Source organism: Scyliorhinus torazame, chromosome 1 (assembly GCF_047496885.1).
Source record: "Scyliorhinus torazame isolate Kashiwa2021f chromosome 1, sScyTor2.1, whole genome shotgun sequence".
Classification (NCBI taxonomy): Eukaryota; Metazoa; Chordata; class Chondrichthyes; order Carcharhiniformes; family Scyliorhinidae; genus Scyliorhinus; species Scyliorhinus torazame.
This window is the reverse complement of record NC_092707.1, coordinates 6,821,876-6,844,558: the sequence shown is the minus strand read 5'-3', so window position 1 is coordinate 6,844,558 and position 22,683 is coordinate 6,821,876. Positions and strand designations below refer to the sequence as shown.

The 22,683-nt window shown below is 50.0% G+C and overlaps 1 protein-coding gene across 10 annotated transcripts in view; it reads left to right on the top strand.

Moving 5' to 3' along the window:
• Window positions 1-22,683, top strand: part of rimbp2b (RIMS binding protein 2b) — an 853,804-nt gene that overhangs the window by 499,984 nt on the left and 331,137 nt on the right. For all 10 annotated transcript variants that reach the window (XM_072517100.1, XM_072517603.1, XM_072517263.1 and 7 more), the window contains one exon: window positions 1,916-1,966. In XM_072517100.1, coding sequence (XP_072373201.1) covers window positions 1,916-1,966 — 51 coding nt within the window. The remainder of the gene's footprint in view (window positions 1-1,915; window positions 1,967-22,683) is intronic.

Genomic DNA, 22,683 nt, shown 5'->3' with positions numbered 1-22,683 from the left:
CAAAATACTCCAAGTAGCAGTCTCTCTGTTCCAGATGCTAGATTCCTTTAGATAATTTCCCACAATTGAGGTCATTGTTACCTGGTCCATAAGGCCATAAGGAGCAGAATTAGGCCACTCGGCCCATCGAGTCTGCTCCGCCATTCAATCATGGCTGATATTTTCTCATCCCCATTCTCCTGCCTTCTCCCCATAACCCCTGATCCCTTATTAATCAAGAACCTATCTATCTCTGTCTTAAAGACACTCAGTGATTTGGCCTCCACAGCCTTCTGCGGCAAAGAGTTCCACAGATTCACCACCCTCTAACTGAAGAAATTCCTCTCCACACCCACTCTATCCAGGCCTCACAGTATCCTGTAAGTTTCAATAAGATCCCCCTTCAACCTTCTAAACTCCAACGAGTACAGACCCAGAGTCCTCAACCGTTCCTCACACGACAAGCTCTTCATTCCAGGGATCATTCTTGTCAACCTCCTCTGCACCCTTTCCAAGGCCAGCACATCCTTCCTTAGATACGGGGCCCAAAACTGCTCACAATACTCCAAATGGGGTCTGACCAGAGCCTTATACAGCCTCAGAAGTGCACCCCTGCTCTTGTATTCGAGCCCTCCCGACATGAATGCTAACATTGCATTTGCCTTCCTAACTGCCGACTGAACCTGCACATTAACCTTAAGAGAACCGTGAACAAGGACTCCCAAGTCCCTTTGTGCTTCTGATTTCCGAAGCATTTCCACATTTAGAAAATAGTCTATGCCTAAATTCCTCCTTCCAAAGTGCATAACCTCACACTTTTCCACATTGTATTCCATCTGCCACTTCACTGCCCACTCTCCTAGCCTGTCCAAGTCCTTCTGCAGCCCGCCTGCTTCCTCAATACTACCTGTCCCTCTACAGATCTTTGTATCATCTGCAAACTTAGCAACAGTGCCTTCAGTTCCTCCTTCCAGATCATTAATGTATATTGTGAAAAGTTGTGGTCCCAGCACAGACCCCTGAGGCACACCTCTAGTCACCGGCTGCCATCCTGAAAAAGACCCCTTTATCCCCACTCTCTGGGCGTAATTCTCCCACCGGGAGTCTAAGTGCCGACGCCGGAGTGAAACAGCCGTTCCCAGCCCCCTATTCTCCCGCCCCCGGGGGGCTAGGATCGGCGCCGCATCATTTACGCGCGCCGGGCCTTGGTGCCGCATAAAAGCGGCGCCACGTAAATGATGTCACCCGCGCAAGCGCAGTTGCCGTCCTCCCCGCGGCCGCCCCGCAAGACGATGTTGGATGGATCTTGCGGGCCGGCGGAGGAAAGGAGATCCTCCTTCAGAGAGGCCGCCCGCCGATCGGTGGGCACCGATTGCGTGCCAGACCACTTTTGAGTCCCCCCCCCCCCCGGTGCAGGACCCCCCCCCCCACAGGCTGCCCCCCAGCGTTCCCGCGCTGTTCCCGCCGGCGCCGGTGGGAACCGGTCGTGTTGGGCAGGCCGCTCGGCCCATCTGGGCCGGAGAATCGGCGCTCGCCCGTTACAAACGGCAAACGGCGATTCTCCCAGCGGCCAGCCGTGATTCTCGCCGCGCCGGTTTGGGGGCGGGGGGGGGGAGAATCGCGTGCCGGTGTCGGGGCGGCGTGGCGGGACTCGCGCGGCGCCCTGGTGATTCTCCCACCCGGCGCGGGGGTGGGGGGGGTGGGGGGGGGGGGGGGGGAGAATTCCGCCCTCTGTCTTCTGCCAGTCAGCCAAGCCCTCATGGTCGTTCCCTGATGTTTCCTCCATTTCCTCTCTGAATTAATGGAGCAACATTTGCTGTTTTAAAGGATGCAGAGACGAGGTGGGTAAATGTAGTTGAGGTACAGACAAGCCAGATTTTAATAGAATGGCCTTTTCCCAGATAAAGGTTAATTTTTTCTTTACCTATTGTTGCAGGCTCAGGTTGTGGCGAAGAAGGAACATGAAGGGGCAGTCTTACTGCTAGAGGTGAGAGTGTGCACTCTACCATGATAAATCATCTGGTTTTATTCATTTGTGGATCGCAGACTTTCCACAGTCATTCTTTGTGTTTTATTTCTGGCTGGTAAAACCTCAGCCTCTATTTTGTCCCGAGCTTCTATATTTTGATTTTCAGGATCACAACAAGGAGTTAAAGTGGTAAGCTTTTACAATCACACGGGTGATTAAATGCAATGCGTTTGCCCTTTGAGTAAATATTGGACCAGGAGACGTTGGTCCTCAGAACGGTTTCACTCTCAGGATCACGTGTGAATTAGCAACACTTGAATTGGTTGATGTTTAACTTCAAATCCAAAATTAAAGGTCATATTCGAGCCTAAAATTAGCCTCTGACCAATTGGCATCATCACTGAGACCAATTATTTCCACCTCTCCAACCTTCTCCGAACTCACCTCTGTCTCACCTTATTTCCTGCGAACGCCCTCATTTGCATCTTTGTTACCTCTGGACTGGATTATTCCAATGCATTAGAAGTGGATTATAATTCTAGCCCCAGTGGGGATTACCCTAGAACGGGTGCACTCCCTTAACAATCACCCTCCCCCAAGCTGAAGGTAGCCACCTTAAACAGACACTTATTTTGGGTCTGAGAAAGTGAACGACACCTCCCCCAAAGAAAGCGACTATTAAGAGATATTCCCTTTCCCCAGAGAGCCCGTTAAATAATTGGCTGGGCAGGTTCTAACTACCTGGATACTGTAAGCATCCGGGAGTCTCGTCAAAAATTGTATCTTCCATCTTTCAGAAAACACAAGATGGTGGGTTCTCACGCAGCTGGAAACTCTGAGAGACGTGAACACTACCAACTTATTTACAAGTTTATTACGGAACTATTTAACACGCAATGCACTTTAAAGTGGATAATTACATTGCAACGTTATTGACTATCAAAGATCAAAAACATAGGGCGGGATTTAACGGAAAAACTCTGAGTCCCGTTGTGGCCGTGTTCAGTGGGATGTTTCCTGGCACTGACAGCACTGAGAATGACCCCGCTATTAAACAGGACTTGGCCAGTGCAGGAAGAGATGGCCCAACTTACCGATTAGGGGGTCCTGGAGCCCACCCCTCACCCCACCTCATAAAGGCAGCGCACCCCCGGACCTGATCCCCAGACCGGGCAAGATGCCACCTTGACACTACCAGCCTGGCATCCTGGCAGTGCTAGGATAGCACCCAGGTGTCACTGCTGGGCACCCAGGTGACACTGCCAGGGTGCCAGGCTGGCATCAGCTGTGCCCGGGTACCACCCTGTCCCAGAGGCTGAGCCTGGGGCCTCCCATTACATGGTAGACCCTACCACACCTGCCGTTCCGTCCGGTCCTCATTTGTGGAAACCGGTGCTAAGCGGCGCCCGGCTGGGGTCGCCAAGGCGAGAAGGTTCGATCCCAGGAGCTGGGTCTATCCGGCATAGATATATTCAAATGAAGCTAGCTCCTCACTTGGATATGCAAATCTGCATATTGTGGGCGGGATCCAGATTGCAATGCTTCGCGGGATCCCGTTAGATCTGGCAAGGTGTCCAGAAGGTGTACTCGCGGATTGACTTTTTCACGGTGGGGAAGGCGCTGCCGGCTGGGGTTAAGGGGTCGGAGTACTCAGCAATTGCAGTGTCAGATCATGCTCCGCACTGGATGGATATGGCTCTGGAGAAGGGGATGGTACAGAGGCCGGGGTGGAAATTAGATGTCGGACTGTTGGGGGACCGAGGGTTCTGTGACAAAATTGAAAAAGTAATCGAGGAATATGTAGGTTTTAACTGTACGGGTGAGTTGTCGAAGGCGGTCGTCTGGGAGGCTCTAAAGGCAGTGGTGAGGGGGGAGGCGATCTCGTTTAAGGCCAGGCTAGACAAAGAGGAGAGGTTGGAGCGGCAGAGGGTGATAGGACGTATGCAGAAGGTGGGGACCCAGCGAAGCTGGAATAGAGGAAGGAACTCTAGGCGGGCTTTGACCGACTATCTACCAGGAAGGCGGTGCGCCAACTGAGGCGGGCAAGGGGTGCAGTTTACGAGCATGGAGAGAAGACGGGTCAGCTCCGTAGGGAGGCTGCGGCAAGGGAAATTGTCCAGGTGCAGGACAGGGCAGGGAAGTTGGTGGTCGCTCCGGATCTGACTAACAAGGTCTTTGAGGAATTCTAAGAGAGGTTGTACAGGTCAGGGCCACCTGGGGAATGCCGGGAGATGCAGGAATTTCTTGATGGGTTGGAGTACCCGGGGCTAGGGGAGGGGGACAGGGCTACATTAGAAGGAGCGATAGTGGAGCAGGGGATAAAGGATGCGATTGGGAGGATGCAGTCGGGGAAGGTGGCAGGGCCGGATGGGTTTCCGGTGGAATATTATAAAAAATTCAAGGATAAGCTGGTACCGCTGATGGTGGGGATGTTTGAGGAGGCGATAGGGAAGGGGGTGTTACCACAAACTTTGGGGCAGGCATCGATTTCCCCAGTACTTAAAAGAGATAAGGATCCAACGGAGTGTGGGTCGTATAGGCCTATATCACTTTAAAAACGTGGACGTAAAAGTATTGGCGAAGGTACTGGCGGGTAGGCTGGAGGAGTGCCTCCCGAAGGTGAGAGGGGAGGATCAGATGGGGTTCGTGAGAGAGAGGCAGCTCTTTTCAAACATTAGGAGGGTATTGAACGTGGTTATGGTACCAGCAGTGGGGAAGGAAACAGAGGTGGTTGTGGCATTGGACGCTGAGAAGGCGTTTGACCGGGTAGAATGGGGGTACCTGATGGCAGTCCTAGAGCGGTTTGGGATTGGACCCAGATTTGTGAACTGGGTAAAGCTACTATATAAGGAGCCGAGGGTGAGTGTCCGCACAAACAACATCAGCCCGAGATACTTCCCTCTCCACCGTGGGACGAGACAGGGATGTCCAATTGAAGGCGCTAGCGACAGCGCCGCTCCCGACGGCCCCGGGGAGATACTCAGGGAATCCAGTAATAATAGCTTTGTTGAGAATTTGGAGGCAGTTTCGACAACACTTCGGGTTGGAGGCAGGGTCAAGGGAAATGCCCATTCGGGGGAACTATAGATTTGAGCCAGGGAAGTGGGATGGAAATTTTCGGAGATGGGAGAGAGGACACTAAAAGATTTGTTTCTTGGGGGTCATTTTGTGGGATTGAAGGAGCTGGGAGCGAAGTATGGGCTGGAGCAGGGGGAAATATTTAGATACATGCAGGTTCGAGACTTTGCCAGAAAGGAGATACAGAGCTTCCCGGTAGAGCCGGCTTCTACATTGCTGGAGGAGGTGCTGACGACAGGGGGACTGGAGAAGGGGGTAATGTCGGCAGTTTATGGGGCTATTTTGGAGGAGGAAAAGGCGCCACGAGAAGGGATCAAGGCAAAGTGGGAGGAAGAGTTGGGAGAGGGTCTGGAGGAGGGGTTCTGGTGTGAGGTGCTCTGGAGGGTGAACGCCTCCACCTCGTGCGCGAGGTTGGGGCTGATACAGCTGAAGGTGGTGTATAGAGTGCACCTTACAAGGTCGAGGATGAGCCGGCTCTTTGAGGGGGTAGAAGATGTGTGTGAATGTTGCGGGGGGAGGCCCCGCAAACCACGTTCATATGTTATGGTCCTGTCCAAAGCTGGAGAATTATTGGAAGGAGGTGTTTAGGGTAATCTCTAAAGTGGTGCACGTGAAACTGGACCCGGGGCCTCGGGAGGCCATATTCGGGGTGTCGGACCAGCCGGGGCTGGAAACGGGCGCGGAGGCAGATGTTGTAGCCTTCGCCTCGTTGATCGCCCGAAGGCGGATCCTGTTAGGGTGGAGATCAACCTCTCCACCCTGTGCCCTGGCGTGGCGGGGGGACCTACTGGAATTCTTGATGCTTGAAATGGTCAAATTTAAACTGAGGGGAAGGATGGAGGGGTTCCAAAATTCATGGGCGTTATTCATTATGCACTTTCGAAAATTGGATCACATCGAACATTCGGGGAGTGGGGGGCTGGGAGGGTTGGGGGAGAGGGACTGTATGTGTTAATGGTGACTATGGGTGATTCCTGATTCCTTTTTGTTATTTGTTTATGTTAACATGCAGGCCAATGTCTGGGGTTTGGTGGGAGGATGGGATCGTTGTTAGTGATATGGGGATTGACATTACATTCGTTACTGATTATTGTTAATTGTTGGGTGTAAATTTGGGAGAAAATGTGAAAAAGGAGGAGAATAAAAAATATTTAAAAAAAAAAGATCTGGCAAGGTGTAACCAGCGGGTAAATCTTGCGATAGACCTTAGCCAAGTCGCGTCCCGAGTCAGGCTTGGAGCGGCCGTTCGATCTTCGTTCTAATGGAGGATCCAGTTTCACGATTTTAAATATGCAAAGCTGGAGCTAATATCAGGTCTGGATGCCCATCAATATGCAAAGTAATGTTAGCTTAATCCCCAACTGATATGTTGTTGGGTAGTTGGCTTTGTGATATCCAACTTCTTGACAAATATGGAGGGGTCCTCGGTTTAGCACACTGGGCTAAATCGCTGCCTTGTAATGCAGAATAAGCAGCGCGTTTCAATTCCCGTACCAGTCTCCCCGAACAGGCGACTAGGGGCTTTTCACAGTAACTTCATTGAAGCCTACTTCTGACAATAAGCGATTATTATTATTACCCCCCCCCCATGTCCCTGATTGTCTCAAAGTAAATTGGAATGATTCCAAACCGGATTACATCATCTTTCAGTAGCCATGGGTACCGCCTCCTTGATTAAACTCCTGCTTCCTCATTATTCCTTGTTCTTCACAATTATTTCATTGTTAAAACAGTTTCATTATATCCACCCTGTGACGCTGATACCTGGTCAACACACACTTATAACATGTCCTTAACATGTTCCCGATATTTCCAATTGGTTCTATTTTTAAACGTTCAATAGAGAAACAGGGATTTTGGAAGGTTTCCTTTTTGCACTCCAATAATCATGTCCAATTTTGATTCGCTGAGCTAACTTCCCGAGATGTCTTCTTAATGGATAAGGAAATAGTACCATGCTGTGCCGTCATTCATTTTTCCAAAAATTCCTTTGCTCGTGATGAGAGCAATAAAGTTAAGAGAGGTTCTCGTGTGTGGTGCGGACAAATTCTGTCTAACATCTGCGATAGGCAGAGGTTCAAACTAGTGCTCCCCATGTTTATGTTCAAAGACATCGGGGTAAAAATGGGTTATCCACGAATCTGTCGCCGTTTTCTCAATTCAAAAGTATAATGTCCTAAATATATAGGAATTTTGCCGATTAATTTGTGTATTCCCTTCACACACTCCTGGCAGGTCTCCCACATTCTTCCTTCCAAGTTCCCGCTGTCTGTGTATTAGCTATACCCCCACGTACTCGCTGAGTTACATTTCTCCAGCTCTGGCAATCCCCCTTTAACTATAATTTCCAGCCCCTCGATCCTGCGAGATCCCTGCCCTCGTCCCAGTCCTGGGGCTGGATTTTCCGATCCCCGACACCGAAATCGCGTTGAACAACAGGGCGGAGAATCCCCAATGGCGCCGAAATCAGGGGCGTGGCCGCTTTCCCGCCACTCCGCCCGCTGGAAAGCAGTGTACTCGCAGAGTACGGCGCATGCCATATCCACGGCCTCCATACGCTGGCTGGGGCGCGCCCCGCGAAGCTCCCGACGGTGTGGGACACCTGCGGTCTCACCCATTGGGATGCCAGCCTGGCTGATGCGGACTCAGTCCAGCGGCTCCACAGCCGGGGGACGGCCGATCCGCGGGCAGGGGTGGACATCTTCACACCGAAGGGGGGGACTATTTCGCGGGCCTCGTCCGAGTGCGACATCCGCCATGAAGCACAGCACGGCCGCTGCAGGCCGCTGTCGTGTGTATGCGCGGCCACGGACCCGGCAATTCTCCAGGGCGTAGCCGGGTGCTCTACACTGCCGGCTGCTAGCCGCCCTCCCGCCAGGACAGCGAATCGGTGGCTGTTTCACAACAATCTTTCCGTTATGCCACGCCACCATTTTCTCCCCGGCGTGGGGACGTAGTCTCCAGAACGGAGAATCCAGCCCCTGGTCTCTTGAACACCTCCCGGTTTTAATCGCTCCAACATTGTTGCCCGTGGCTCCAGCTCTGGAATTACCTCCTTCGGCCTCCTCACCTCTCTCCCCACCTGACAGACACACCTTGATCTGACTGATTTGATCAAACATTCGCCATCTGTCCTGATATTGTATATTCTTTTGCCTTGTTAATCATTCCAAATGCATCACCTCACTGTCAGGTTTTTCCTGATAGCCATTCCTATGAAACACCGGAGGGGATTCCACTGCTCGTGACAGGATTTAAGTAGAAATTGTTGTTTCTGACGTTGGTAGAAGCTATTTTTCTGCAGTTGTTCTGAAATCTCCGCACTCTCACCCCCTCGCTGCTCGATGTGGAATAGGCAGTAATGGGAACGTGTCTGGTGCTTGGTAGCTGATGGGATCTGATCAGAAGGCCGTTTAATACCCATTGCCTGATCTTACTTTCTCTTCACTTCAGTAGAAAGTCAACCAAGGCGAAGAGTGAGGCCGAAAGTCAATCTGATCCCGTCAGTGTCCCACCAGGACGGCCAGGTAAACATCACCAAATTCCCAACCCTCATCCCATACAATCTGAAAGCCAGGGTCAGGATGATTGCAGACTGGAGACAGATGTGAGTAACATTGCAGGTCTGAGAGGTTAGAGTTCACACCAACCGGGTGTGAGAGGTTAGAGTTCACTCTGTAACTGGGTGTGAGAGGTTAGAGTTCACACTGTAACCAGGTGTGAGGGAGCGGAGTTCACACTGTAACTTGGTGTGAGAGGTTACAGTTCACACTGTAACCGGGTGTGAGAGGTTAGAGTTCACACTGTAACTGGGTGTGAGAGGTTAGAGTTCACACTGTAACTGGGTGTGAGAGGTTAGAGTTCACACTGTAACTGGGTGTGAGAGGTTACAGTTTACACTGTAACTGGGTGTGAGAGGTTAGAGTTCACACTGTAACTGGGTGTGAGAGGTTAGAGTTCACACTGTAACTGGGTGTGAGAGGTTAGAGTTCACACTGTAACTGGGTGTGAGAGGTTAGAGTTCACACTGTAACTGGGTGTGAGAGGTTACAGTTCACACTGTAACTGGGTGTGAGAGGTTACAGTTCACACTGTAACCAGCATCCAGATTTGCCCATTCCGCAGCCAGGATAGAGTTCAGTACGGCACTGACGGCCTGCTTGGCAGTGTGCCACCTGTGTCCCCGATCCTGATGGCAGTCCTGAGTTCAGGGGAGGGCGAGGAGAAAGTCAGGTTGCCAGCCTTGTTCATTGGGCAGGTTGAAGTTATTCGGCAGCTCGTTGCTGACGTCCTGAGGTTTTGCTGGAGGGGGCCAGCCAACGGGAGCTACCTGAATCTGACCAGCTGCCGCCTGGTGGGAAACGGGGGTTACGGCCTCTGAAACAGTTTTGTTTAGTACCTACAAAGTGAAACCTTGGTCAAAAAAACTGCTGGGCAGTCATCAGATTTTCCTAACTATCCTTCCCTTACCTTCCCCCGGCAGTCAGTGCTCCTCCTGCCCTGGTCTAGTTGAGGATTCAGATAGCTGTAGCAATGGCATCAAATTCCGGACAGAATGTGGCCCATTGGCATGGTCCCAATCTCCATTTCCACCCCCCCCATTCGCATCGAGCAACGAACTGAACAGCAAACCGGTCGGCAGGATCACGACATGGACATCAGTAAGGCTTTTGCCAAGGTCTCGCGTGGGAAACTGGTCAAGAACAGGACAATTTGGCAAATTGGTTCCAAAAACTGGTTAGTGACCGGACACAGAGGGCGATGGTCGAGGTTTGGGAAATTGATGGTGTGGCGAACAGAGAGCAGCTTTGAGTTACAGGATGACATAGGCCGGCTGGTTAGATGGGCAAATGGAATTTAACCCTGAAAAGTGAGGTGATGCATTTGGAATGATTAACAAGGCAAAGGAATCTACAATGAGCGGTAGGACCTTAGGAAGTACAGAGGATCAGAGGAACCTTGGTGTGAATGTCCAATGATGCTTGAAGGCAGCAGGACAGGTAGAGAAGGTGGTTAAGAGCCAAATGGGTAGCACAGTGGTTAGCATTGTTGCTTCACAGCTGTGTGTGTGTATATATACAAGTTGATTGTGTGTATATACAAGCTGTGTGTGTGTATTCAAGCTGTGCATGTATACAAGCTGTGGCTGTGTGTACACAAGCTGTGTGTGTATACAAGCTGTGTGTGTGTATAAAAGCTATGTGTGTGTATATATACATGCTTTGTGTGTGTGTATATGCATGCGGTGTACAGGGCTAAATCGCTGGCTTTGAAAACAGACCAAGGCAGGCCAGCAGCACGGTTCAATTCCCGTACCAGCCTCCCCGAACAGGCGCCGGAATGTGGCGACTAGGGGCTTTTCACAGTAACTTCATTTGAAGCCTACTTGTGACAATAAGCGATTTTCATTTCATTTTCATTCATGTGTGTGTGTACATGCTGTATGTGTGTGTGTATATACATGCTGTGTGTTGCTAAAGGTTTTAAATCATTGCACTGTTTCTGCAATTGCTCTACCTGTTGCTCGGTTTCTTGTCTTACCAAGACCGCGCGTTGCGTGTCCAGGTAGGCCTTATCATACTGGATCTGAAAACTACTCAAGTGGGCGAGACAAGACTGGTGTGCCCTCTTGGCATCATCCACCTCTCTGTCCCTCGCTGCTAACTGTTCTCTTAACTCCTTATTCTCCTTCTCAAATTTGCTCACGTCTCCCTCACTATTTCTGTCTCTCTCCTCAATCTCTCTACGGAGCGCCCTAACGACCTCCTCTGTGCCTCGCAATTGTGCCAAGCAGGACACGATGGCCATCGGCTTGCGAGCTTTCCCTAAGCTCTTCTTGTGGATCTCTGACAGGTTCTCCCATCAGGTATGTCCTATGCTCCCGGGACCTGTTTCGTCATTGGCGCAGAATTCACTCCAAAGGGGCCATCCTTTCCCTTTGAGATATTTTCTGATCTCTTCTTCCCATACAGGACACTGTCCTACTCTACTGGTCGCTGCGACCTCGAATTCTTGGGGGTTCATAAGGCATTCCATTGCCTTCACTTCCATTTCCTCTCTATTTCTGGGTTCTCTACTGAATTTGGAACACGGGGTGATAAAGTGGTGACGTAAACACGGGTACGGCTTACGCTATTTTTCGGCCTACAAAACTCCCGACAGTTTTACGCAACAAAATCTCTCAGGTTTACCTTGTATCCCTGTTAGTACGCATGCATTAACACACTTCTGAATCTCGGTGGTTTGATCAGTATCATTCTCACACTTGTGGTTTTTCTGTTTCCAATTGGATTCCAATTCAAATTTGGGTTCTCTCGGAGTGACTAGGCCACTTCTAGGTCGAGTCCCACCAGAGTCGCCAGTAAATACTGCTAAAGGTTGCTCTCTTTCGTTGGCTCTGAATATGGTGGTCAACATGGTCGCCTTCTTTAATTCTAGTTATGTTTGCTCTAGAGTCGCCAGGTATCTTTCAATACCGCCACAAGGTTCAAACCGGATACTGATCAAAGACTCGATACACCAGTTAGTTAGTTCAAAGTCAAATGCTTGTTTATTTACACACACAGTTAAATATACTCATGCACAAGTACTACAGACTAAACTATCACTACTGCTAAAGCCTATACTTAGCTTCGGGCGCCCACTCAGTCAGAGGAACAATGGCCGTTGTTCAGTTCTGAGGCTGCTGGGGTGGAACTGGTGAAGGGGAACAGCGAAGGTCGTCCGTCTGGTCGCGAGCGTTGATCTTGGACTTACTTGCTTCTGGTGCAGCTGGTGGACGGGTCTCACCTCGGTGAGAGCCGGGTCCAAGAGAACGATTCCCTCTTGGGGGCTCCTTCTTATACCCAAAGGGGCTTCACGTGCTTTTGGGCGGGCCTTGAACTTGGCCCCAATCAATTGGGCCGTTTCTCGATCATTCCTATCGATTTCATCCAATAAAGGGGTGGGTGCCCTGATGGCTGGGCGTGTCCTAGGTGGCCATTGGCCTGCTTTGTTTCGGTCTCCTCTGGCGCCGGGGTGTCTGCCTTAGTATTGGTTACTCAAATGTTACTCTTTTGTTCCCGGAGATGGGCCATCAATATGCTAATGGGCCTACAGTTTTGGTCTTGTCTGGGAGCTGCGGCTCCAATAAACAGACAAACCCTGAACCTGCTTGTTTTCTCAGCATTGTCCATTTTCCCTGCAATCCTTACAAAGTGTCCATTTTGTAATCGGGAAGTGGCCACCCCAGATGGCTACAGTGTGTAAACCTGCTGTGTGTGCGTGTATATACATGCATGTGTGTGTATATACATGTGTGTGTATATACATGCTGTGTGTTTGTGTATATACATGCATGTGTGTGTATATACATGTATGTGTGTGTGTATATACATGCTGCGTGTTTGTGTATACATGTATGTGTATATACATGTGTGTGTATATACATGCTGTGTGTTTGTGTATATACATGTATGTGTGTGTGTATATACATGCTGTGTGTGTGTATATACATGGTGTGTGTGTGTATAAGCTGCGTGTGTGTGCATAAGCTGCGTGTGTGTGTTTAATGTGTGTACATTAATGATCTGGAAGAAGGAACTGAAGGCACTGTTGCTAAGTTTGCAGATGATACAAAGATCTGTAGAGGGACAGGTAGTATTGAGGAAGCAGGGGGGGCTGCAGAAGGACTTGGACAGGCTAGGAGAGTGGGCAAAGAAGTGGCAGATGGAATACAATGTGGAAAACTGTGAGGTTACGCACTTTGGAAGGAGGAATCTAGGCATAGACTATTTTCTAAATGGGGAAATGCTTAGGAATGAGAAGCACAAAGGGGCTTGGGAGTCCTTGTTCACGATTCTCTTCAGGTTAACGTGCAGGTTCAGTCGGCAGTTAGGAAGGCAAATGCAACAGAAAGATAGAAAATAGAATCAGGAGGAGTCCGTTCGGCCCTTCGAGCCTGCTCCACCATTCATTATGATCATGGCTGACCATCAAGTTCAATACCCTGACCCCGCCTTCCCCCCATATCCCTGGATCCCTTTAGCCCCAGGAGCGACATCTAACATCTAATTCCTTCTTGAAATTACACAACATTTTGGGGGCTGGTTTAGCACACTGGGCTAAATCGCTGGCTTTGACCAGACCAAGGCAGGCCAGCAGCACGGTTCGATTCCCGTAACAGCCTCCCCGAACAGGCGCCGGAATGTGGCGACTAGGGGCTTTTCACAGTAACTTCATTTGAAGCCTACTTGTGACAATAAGCGTACTTTACTTTATTTACTTTTGACCTCAACTACTTTCTGTGGGAGTGAATTCCACAGATTCCCCGCTCTCTGGGTGAAGACATTTCTCCTCACCTCAGTCCTAAAAGTTTCCCCCTTATCCTCAAACTATGACCCCTAGTTCTGGACTTCCCACCATCGGGAACATTACTTCTGAATCTACCCTGTCTAATCCTGTTAGAATTTTGTAAGTTTCTGAGATCCCCTCTCACTCTTCTAAACTCCAATGAATATAATCCTAACCGATTTAGTCTCTCCTCATGTGACAGTCCCGCCATCCCTGGAATCAGTCTGGTAAACCTTCGCTGCACTCCCTCGAGAGCAAGAACATCCTTCCTCAGATAAGGAGACCAAAACTGCCCACAATACTCCAGGTGTGGCCTCACCAAGGCCCTGTACAATTGCAGCAACACATCCCTGCTTCTATACTCGAAACCTCTCGCAATGAAGGCCAACATACCATTAGCCTTCTTTCCTGCCTGCTGTACCTGCTCGCTTACTTACTGCTCGCTTACTTTCAGCGACTGATGCACGAGGACACCAAGGTCTCGCTGAGTATCCGCCTCTCTCAATTTGCACCCATTCAAATAATAATCTGCCTTCGTATTTTTGCTATGCAATGTTAGCATTCATGCCGAGAGAGCTAGAATACAAGACCAGGGATGTACTTCTGAGACTGTACAAGACTCTGATCAGACCCCATTTGGAGTATTGTGAGCAGTTTTGGGCCCCGTATCTAAGGAAGGATGTGCTGCCCTTGGAAAGGGTCCAGAGGAGGTTCACAAGAATGATCCCTGGAATGAAGAGCTTGTCGTTTGAGGGCACTGGGTCTGTACTCGTTGGAGTTTAGAAGGATGAGGGGGGATCCTATTCAAACTTACAGGATACTGCGAGGCCTGGATAGAGTGGACGTGGAGAGGATGTTTCCACTTTAGGAAAAACTAGAAGCAGAGGCACCATCTCAGACTAAAGGGACGATCCTTTAAAACAGAGATGAGGGGCGAAATTCTCCCCCAACGGCGGGATGTCCGCCGACTGGCGCCAAAGACGGCGCCAATCAGACGGGCATCGCGCCGGCCCAAAGGTGCGGAAGTCTCCGCATCTTTGGCGGCCTAGCCCCAACATTGAGGGGCTAGGCCGGCGCCGGAGGGATTTCCGCCCCGCCAGCTGGTGGAAATGGCGTTTGTTGCCCCGCCAGCTGGCGCGGAAATGCGGCGCATGCGCGGGAGCGTCAGCGGCCGCTGTCAGTTTCCCGGCGCATGCACGGGAGCGTCAGCGACCACTGTCAGTTTCCCGCGCATGCGCAGTGGGGAGAGTCTCTTCCGCCTCCGCCATGGTGGAGGCCGTAGCGGAGGCGGAAGGGAAAGAGTGCCCCCATGGCACAGGCCCGCCCGCGGATCGGTGGCCCCGATCGCGGGCCAGGCCACCGTGGGGGCACCCCCCGGGGTCAGATCGCCCCGTGCCCCCCCCAGGACCCCGGAGCCCGCCCACGCCGCCTGGTCCCGCCGGTAAATACCAGGTTTGATTTACGTCGGCGGGACAGGCAATTTCTGGGCAGGACTTCGGCCCATCTGGGCCGGAGAATCCAGCGGGGGGTCCCGTCCACCGGCGCGGCCCGATTCCCGCCCCCGCCCAATCTCCGGTACCGGAGACTTCGGCGGGGGCGGGGGCGGGATTCACGGCGGCCAACGGCCATTCTCCGACCCGGCGGTGGGTCGGAGAATGACGCCCGAGGAGTTTTCCTTCAGCCAGAGGCTGGTGAATCTGTGGAACTCTTTGCCGCAGAAGGCTGTGGAGGCCAAATCACTGAGTGTCTTTAAGGCAGAGATAGATTGGTTCTTTATTAATAAAGGGATCAACGGTTATGGGGAGAGGGCCGGAGAATGGGGATGAGAAAATATCAGCCATGATTGAATGGCGGAGCAGACTCGATGGGCCGAGTGGCCTAATTCTGCTCCTATGTCTTATGGTCTTATGGTGTATGTGTGTATATGTCAAGCTGTGTGTGTACACAAGGTGCATGTGTGTGTATACAAGCTGTGCATGTATACACTACATGTGTGTACAGGCTGTGCATGCGTACAAGCTGTGTGTGTATACACTGTGCATTTTGGGGACCCCACTCTGCACCCACCCCCGGCCACAAGAGAGGCCCCTGAGCACCGGACTCCAGACCCCCGACCTCAGACGCCTGCCAGGAACAGTACTGGGATCGGGGTCAGATACCGCCCCCCCCTTATCCACACACCCACCCTCTGGCCGCAGAGATGTGCCCAGTGTTGAAGCCCAGCTCTTGGGTGTTCGATTGCTGCCTGCTGACCCTGCAATGTTGGAGCCTCCAGTGTTCAGGCCTCACAGTCTGATCGGGACACTCGGCAGTGGCACGTCGACCCACGGGAATCCACTCGGGCATATTGTAATTTAATAACAGCCCGCATATCACAAAACCATCAGAGTACAAGGAACCATCACCATGCTATACACACGGGCACCCATGCATAACGGAACAGCAGTAAAAACACAAAACCATCAGAGTGTAATTACACAAAACAACAAATACGCATTAAACAGGAACCAAACAACAGTATAAAGAAGGTACCAGCGTCCGAATCAATTCGCCGCTGCCTCCCCCTCCCACAGCTCCCATCAGCAGACCAGCCAGAAAGTCTCACTGACGCAGAGCACGATGGAAGAGAGAGGAAGCGCCCCATACCGGACCTCCGCCACAGCCAAAAGGGCCTGTAGCCACCAAACATGAAACAGGCAACAGCACAGGGAAGTTACCGACATCTGAGCCAACTCGCGGTCCTTCCCCTCCCTCCAGCTCCCAACCGCAAGGCATGGCGGCAGAGCGAGTGAACACCCCTTTCCTTTTCAAGACAAAAGGGGCTGTGGCTAACAAACACACAGCCTCCAGACATCAAACAGCAATCAACCGACAATCCAGAACCTCTGCCTCCCCGCCCCCTACCCCCACCACCCTGTTGCGTTTTCTTCTTTTACTATTTTACTCTGTCCTTTTTGTGGCTCTGTTCCAATTATGGCAATCTGTGAGTTTGCCCTTCTTTCTATGTTATCGATATTATATTGCTCAGAGTCGCCAGGTATCAAATGATAACACCACAAGGTTCAACCGGATATCGATCAAAGAGCCAAACACCAGTTGGTTAGTTCAAGGTCAAGGGTACTTTATTTACACGCAATTAGTTATGCAACATAAACAATACTAGTTAACTACACCTATCGACTAAGACAACCTGTACTTAACTTCGGGCACCCGGCTTAGGCCAGAGAAACAGTGGCCGCTGTTCAATTCTGGATCTATTGAGTTCGAAGGAATAACTGCTGCTCAGCGAGGCTCATCCGTCTGGTAGCGAGCGTTGGACTTGGACTTGCTTCTGGTGTTGCTGCCATTGGAGATGATCGTGACCAGGTTCCAGGTCCAAGAGAGGACGAACATATGGCGAACTCTCTTCTTATACTTGGGGGTTTTCGCGCTCTTTTGGGCGGTCCTTCAGTTTGGACCCTACTAATTGGGTGATCCCTGATCACTCCGTTCGTTTCCTAACCAATAAGTGGGTGGGGATCTGGATGGCTGGGCGTGTCCCAAACGGTCACTGACCCCATTGTTTACGCGTCCCCTGAACAGGGAGTGGCACCGAAATGTCTGGGGCTGTACCGGTCCCTCGAATACCAGTCCTTTGTCTTGGTGAAGATGGCCCATCAAAATGCTAATTGTTCGGAGCTTCAATACCGTCTGGACTTTGCTACAAATATGCATTTTGGGCTCTGAGTCTGCCTGAGTCTTGGCTTGTCCATTTTACCCGCTAGGCTATGCGGGTTTCCCTAGTTGTAAGTGACCATCCCAGACGGCTACAACCCACAGCCAGGTGGGAAAGTGAGAACACCCCTCCCCCTCCCAAGCAATGGCAGTAGATCACCTCACTCCCGCCCTTTCCTTGCTCCAGGCCTCAGAAGCTAAAGGGGCTGAAGTAGACTAGCCCCAGGCATCAAACAAGAAGCAGCAACAATCCAGCAGCAAGCACACGATTTCTGAACATTAAACAACACCGTGCAACAGTACAAAAGGCAGCAATTTACACGGCCCACAGACCTGAAACAGAAAACAGTCACCATCACAATAAAGCTGCCTTCAAAGGCAAGTCTTCACCACCTCCAGAGTGCCCAGTTGAGGTGATCTGCCACCCTCCTCCTCCTGCAGCCCCGGCATCTGGTCACCCGCTCCACCCAGTCCGTGGTCCAGGCACCGGAAGGAGGCAGTGGGAGCAATGCACGGCTTCCAGACAGAGACATTGAACAGGCAGCAGTACAGATAAAAGCACCAGCAAGCTGCAAATCAGACTGCAGACCTTCAGCGAGTCACTCGGGTGAAACAACCGCCGCCCTTTCCCCTTCCTTCCTCTCTCCAGGCCACAGACGGGACAGCGAGCAGACCCACAGCATCCAAGTGGCAGTAACAGTCGTCAGACATCCCCCTCCATCCGCCCCCCGCAGGCAGGGAGGCAGCAAAGGACAGGAAAGGCAGAACCTCTCCCTCTCCCACTCCCTCCAGGCAGGCAGGCAAAAGGACAGGCAACACTGGCCCTCCTCCCTCTTCACAGTAACTTCGCAGCGTTAATGTAAGCCTACTTGTGATAATGAAGATTATTACGATTGCACAGTGGTTAGCACCGTTGCCTCACAGCGCCAGGGTCCCGGGTTCGATTCCCGGCTTGGGTCACTGTCTGTGCGGAGTCTGCACGTCCTCCCCGTGTCTGCGTGGGTTTCCTCCGGGTGCTCCGGTTTCCTCACACAAGTCTCCCCCCTCCCCTCAAGCACTGGAGTTAGGTGGGGTTATGGGGATAGGGCGGGGTGGGGGCTAGAAGGGGTGCTCTTTCGGTGGGCCGGTGCAAATCTGACGGGCGAATGTCCTCTTTCTGCACTGTCGGGATTCTGGGTGACTCCAGGCACACAGCAATATGGTTGACTGTTACATACCCTGTGAAACGGCCGAGCAGGTCACGCCGTTCAAGGGCAGTTAAGGACGGGCAATAACTGCTGGCCAGCCAACAACACCCACATCCCAAGATATAATTTTTTAAAAATCCTTCAGCTGGTCTTTGGGTCATTCCCTGATTCCTCTCAGCCTTGTGGTTGGCTGGCAGCCTCTCGTGTGAAACATTATCAAATCCCTATAAAAATCATAAATATCCTATTTCATTGAGTCATAGAACGTTCCAGTAAAGGCGGCCAGTGTACCTGGTGTTGACTCTTCCAACAAACTTCAAGAGAGGCTGATATTCATTCAAGCCTAATTCAGGCTGAGTGCATACCCAAGGCTGGAGGCTCAGTCAACATTGAGCCTTGGGCATCATGAGCGTATTTCAGACAACCCAGGTCCTCCTCCCCCTCCGCCTCCCTTACCACCCCCCCCACCTCCCCCCCATTCTTCCTTTTCCCAGTCCCCTCCCCCTCCCCCATCTCCCCCTTCCATTCGATATCCCCACTCCCAAGCCCCACCCCCTCCTCCTTCCTCTCCCCACACGGGTGACAGCGCCTGATCTTTATGCAAGAAGATTGTTTTCACACAGAGTTGGGGAAATCTGAAACTCCTTCCCCGCCCCCCCCCCCAAATTATTTCATTGAAATGTTCAAGATTGAGATCGCTAAGATTATTGTTGGGTTGGGTATCGATGGGGGAGGGGTAAATGGAATCACAATACAGTTCAGCCACGATCCAATTGAATGGAGGAACAGAGCTGAGGGACTGAATGGCCTCCTCCTAGTCTTACGTTTTTGGAAAATATTTATGATATCAGCAGCACGACTGTATTTCCGCGCTGTGTGTACATTGTATACATTGCCGTGTATACATTGCTGTGTATATATTATATACATTGGTGTCTATACATTTCTGTGTTCACATTGTATAGATTGCTGTTTATATACTTCAGTATATACATTGTATATGTTGCTGTGGATATATTGCTGTGTATACATTGTATACATATCTGTGTATGCTTTGTATACATATATGTCCATTCATTGTATGCATTACTCTGTGTACATGGCTGTATATACAATGATGTGTATACATTGCTGTGTATACATTGTATTTATTGCCCTGCATACATGGCTGTATATACAATGATATGTATACGTTGCTGTGTATACATTGTATGCATTGCCCTGCGTACGTGGCTGTATATACAATGACGTGTATACATTGCTGTACATACATTGTATGCATTGCCCTGCGTACATGGCTGTATATACAATGATGTGTATACATTGCTGTACATACATTTTATGCATTACTGTGCGTACATGGCTGTATATACAATGATGTGTATACATTGCTGTGTATACATTGTATTTATTGCCCTGCGTACATGGCTGTATATACAATGATATGTATACGTTGCTGTGTATACATTGTATGCATTGCCCTGCGTACGTGGCTGTATATACAATGACGTGTATACATTGCTGTACATACATTGTATGCATTGCCCTGCGTACATGGCTGTATATACAATGATGTGTATACATTGCTGTGTATACATTATATTTATTGCCCTGCGTACATGGCTGTATATACAATGATGTGCATATATTGCTGTGTATACATTGTATTTATTGCCCTGCGTACATGGCTGTATATACAATGATGTGCATATATTGCTGTGTATACATTGTATTTATTGCCCTGCGTACATGGCTGTATATGCAATGATGTGTATGCATTGTTGTATATACATTGTATGCATTACTGTGCGTACATGGCTGTAGATACAATGATGTGTCCATTGCTGTGTAAACATTGTATGCATTGCCCTGCGTACCTGGCTGAATATACCTGCTGTGTATACATTGCATTCATTGCTGTATATACTGTTAGGATTCCGAGTGAGAACACAACTAATAGTAATTTGTTAAACTGAGGAAGGTGACTGCACCACACGAACGATAACACTGACCAAAAGGTATTGTTTATGTTAAAACAAACTTTAATTTAAACACAGAATTAATCACATTAGTAACAAAAAAATAGCTTTACAATTAACCGTTCTTAAATCAAAGAAGGAATTCCAACTTACTTCCTAAATCTTCCACTAAATATTCCAATTAAGCAAACCAATTTGTTCAAATACCAGTTATAAATAAAGTTAACAATCAAGTTTACTCGCTTTTCTCTAGGCAGATACCTAGGAGAGAACCCTTCAGGAGCAAACTGAAGACACTTCTTGTCAGACTAAAATCCTATGGCAAACTGAAACTACAAACAGACCTGGCTCCTCCCCTTAATTAGGTAATCTGTAGCCAAAGCATAAGATAATCTTCTGTCTCCTTCCATAAGATGCCCCATGACCTGTTTAGCCAGGACCAAATACAATATCTCTCATAAATTATCTACGCCCCAGGGACCTCCAAACCAAAACAATATTCCATTAGCCAGTTATCTGTTTTTAAAAAAAGCAAATGCTTCAGCAGAATAATTCCCCTGCAAAATCAAGGATTACCCCACTTTTACAACACCTTAATCACATCATTAGTGGACATACTGTCTGTATGTATCTTACCCAGGTTTGTTAATAACAGTTCGGCAACAAATAGAAAATATAACAATTTCTTACATTCATCGCAATACATTGTATGCATTGCTGCATATACATTGCTGTGTATGCATGTACACCTTGCTGTTTATACATTGTATACATTGCTGTGTATACATTGTTCTGAATCGATGAAACAATGAACATATGAACGGTTCTTGAAATATTACAAATTAATAGCACTCTGGAGGTCCAATTTGAATTATGTCAGCAGCCTCCTGTTAATCTGAGAATCAGATATCAATTTACTTTGCACCACTTTCAATTTTGAAATGAATGTGTGCGAGAACGATGAAATGTTCATTTTTGACTAACACCACAGGAGATGTCAGTCTGCAGCCTCCCCCCATCTTGTTCTGGGAAGTTTGTCTTTAATAAGAGAATTGTTCTTGTGTTAGAACTGGCTGTGTTGCCTTTGACCAGACCACATTGAATTAGTCTTTGAACAGCTGTGTCGAACACTGGGTCATATGTTGTGTATTCAAACTCATTGCATGCTGATGTCATTCTTATTGTCCAGAGCATAAAATGTTGTTGATTTGTCTCTGCTGCTCCGGCTCGGTTCCAATGCTCAGTCCGACATTCTCCTGAAGTATGAAAAGCTGACTGAGGTCGTTCAACCTACGGAGGGATTTGATAGGGTGGATGTGGAGTAAATGTTTCCCCTTGAGAGAGAGTCCAAAGTTAGGGGCCAGAAATGAAAAAACAAATAGTGACTAATAAATCCAAAGGGGGATTCAGGAGAAAGCGGTTTACCCAGAGTGGTGGGAATGTGGAACTCGCTCCCAAAGGAAGTGGTTGAGGCGAATAGAATCCATTTCTGGGGAAGCTGGGGAAGGCCATGAGAGAGATAGGAAGATATACTGCTCGGGGGAAATGCACAGGGTTGGATGACGGTGCAGTGAGGGGGTTCATGTGGAGCACAAAGGCAGCATGGGTCCCTAGGGCTGAATGGTCTGTTTCTGCCAACTCCATGTGAAAAACACACAATCCTTCCTGCCTGAAACCCAGCTCATAGGCCGGGTTGACATTGACCTCGGAGATACGTCTGTCACACTGCCCAGTGGGGTCTCGCCCACCGATCGAAGACCCAGCGTGTGCCCGCCCCCCCCCAGACCCGTATGGGGATGCCTGACGGAATTAAGTGCCGTTAAGAAATGTTATTGACCGCTGGCGGTCCTTCCCCGCGGCTGTGATCCCCAACAGCGGAGGTCCCGCCCGCCAAGAGCTGCCGGCGTGTCAGAGGCCAGCATTTCCTCGTGCCGCCATCAGAGGTGGGTGCTGGGGGGGGGGGGGGGGCACGGCACCCACCCAATGCCCAGGATCCAATGCCACAGGAGGAGGGGGGTGGCCAGGATTGAGGGGGTGGCTGGTTTCCAGATTCTGCTCCTGTTCCTGATGTTGGTCCCTCACTCGGGCAGAGTGTACGATTACAGAGGAACCCCGAGGGGGAGACTGTGGACTCTTCCCAGCGCTCACTGGTACTCCCTTTTTAGTCTTTTGAGTCACCACCGAATTGCGAAAGGCTCAGAGATAATAGATGTCTATCTGCTGATAAATGATCAAATTGACATCGCTCTGCCAGCCGCCAGGAATATCATCTCACCCCCCCCCTCCCCCCCGCTGAAATCCTGGGGGCAGGGGTGGGGGTGGTTCCCGTTATTGGGAGACTGATGCTGCATCTCTCCCCCGATTCAGTGGGGCAATGGTTCCCGTTCTGACGGGGATTTCAATCCAGCCCACAGTGCGTCCTCTATTTGGGTTGTGGGAGTACAGG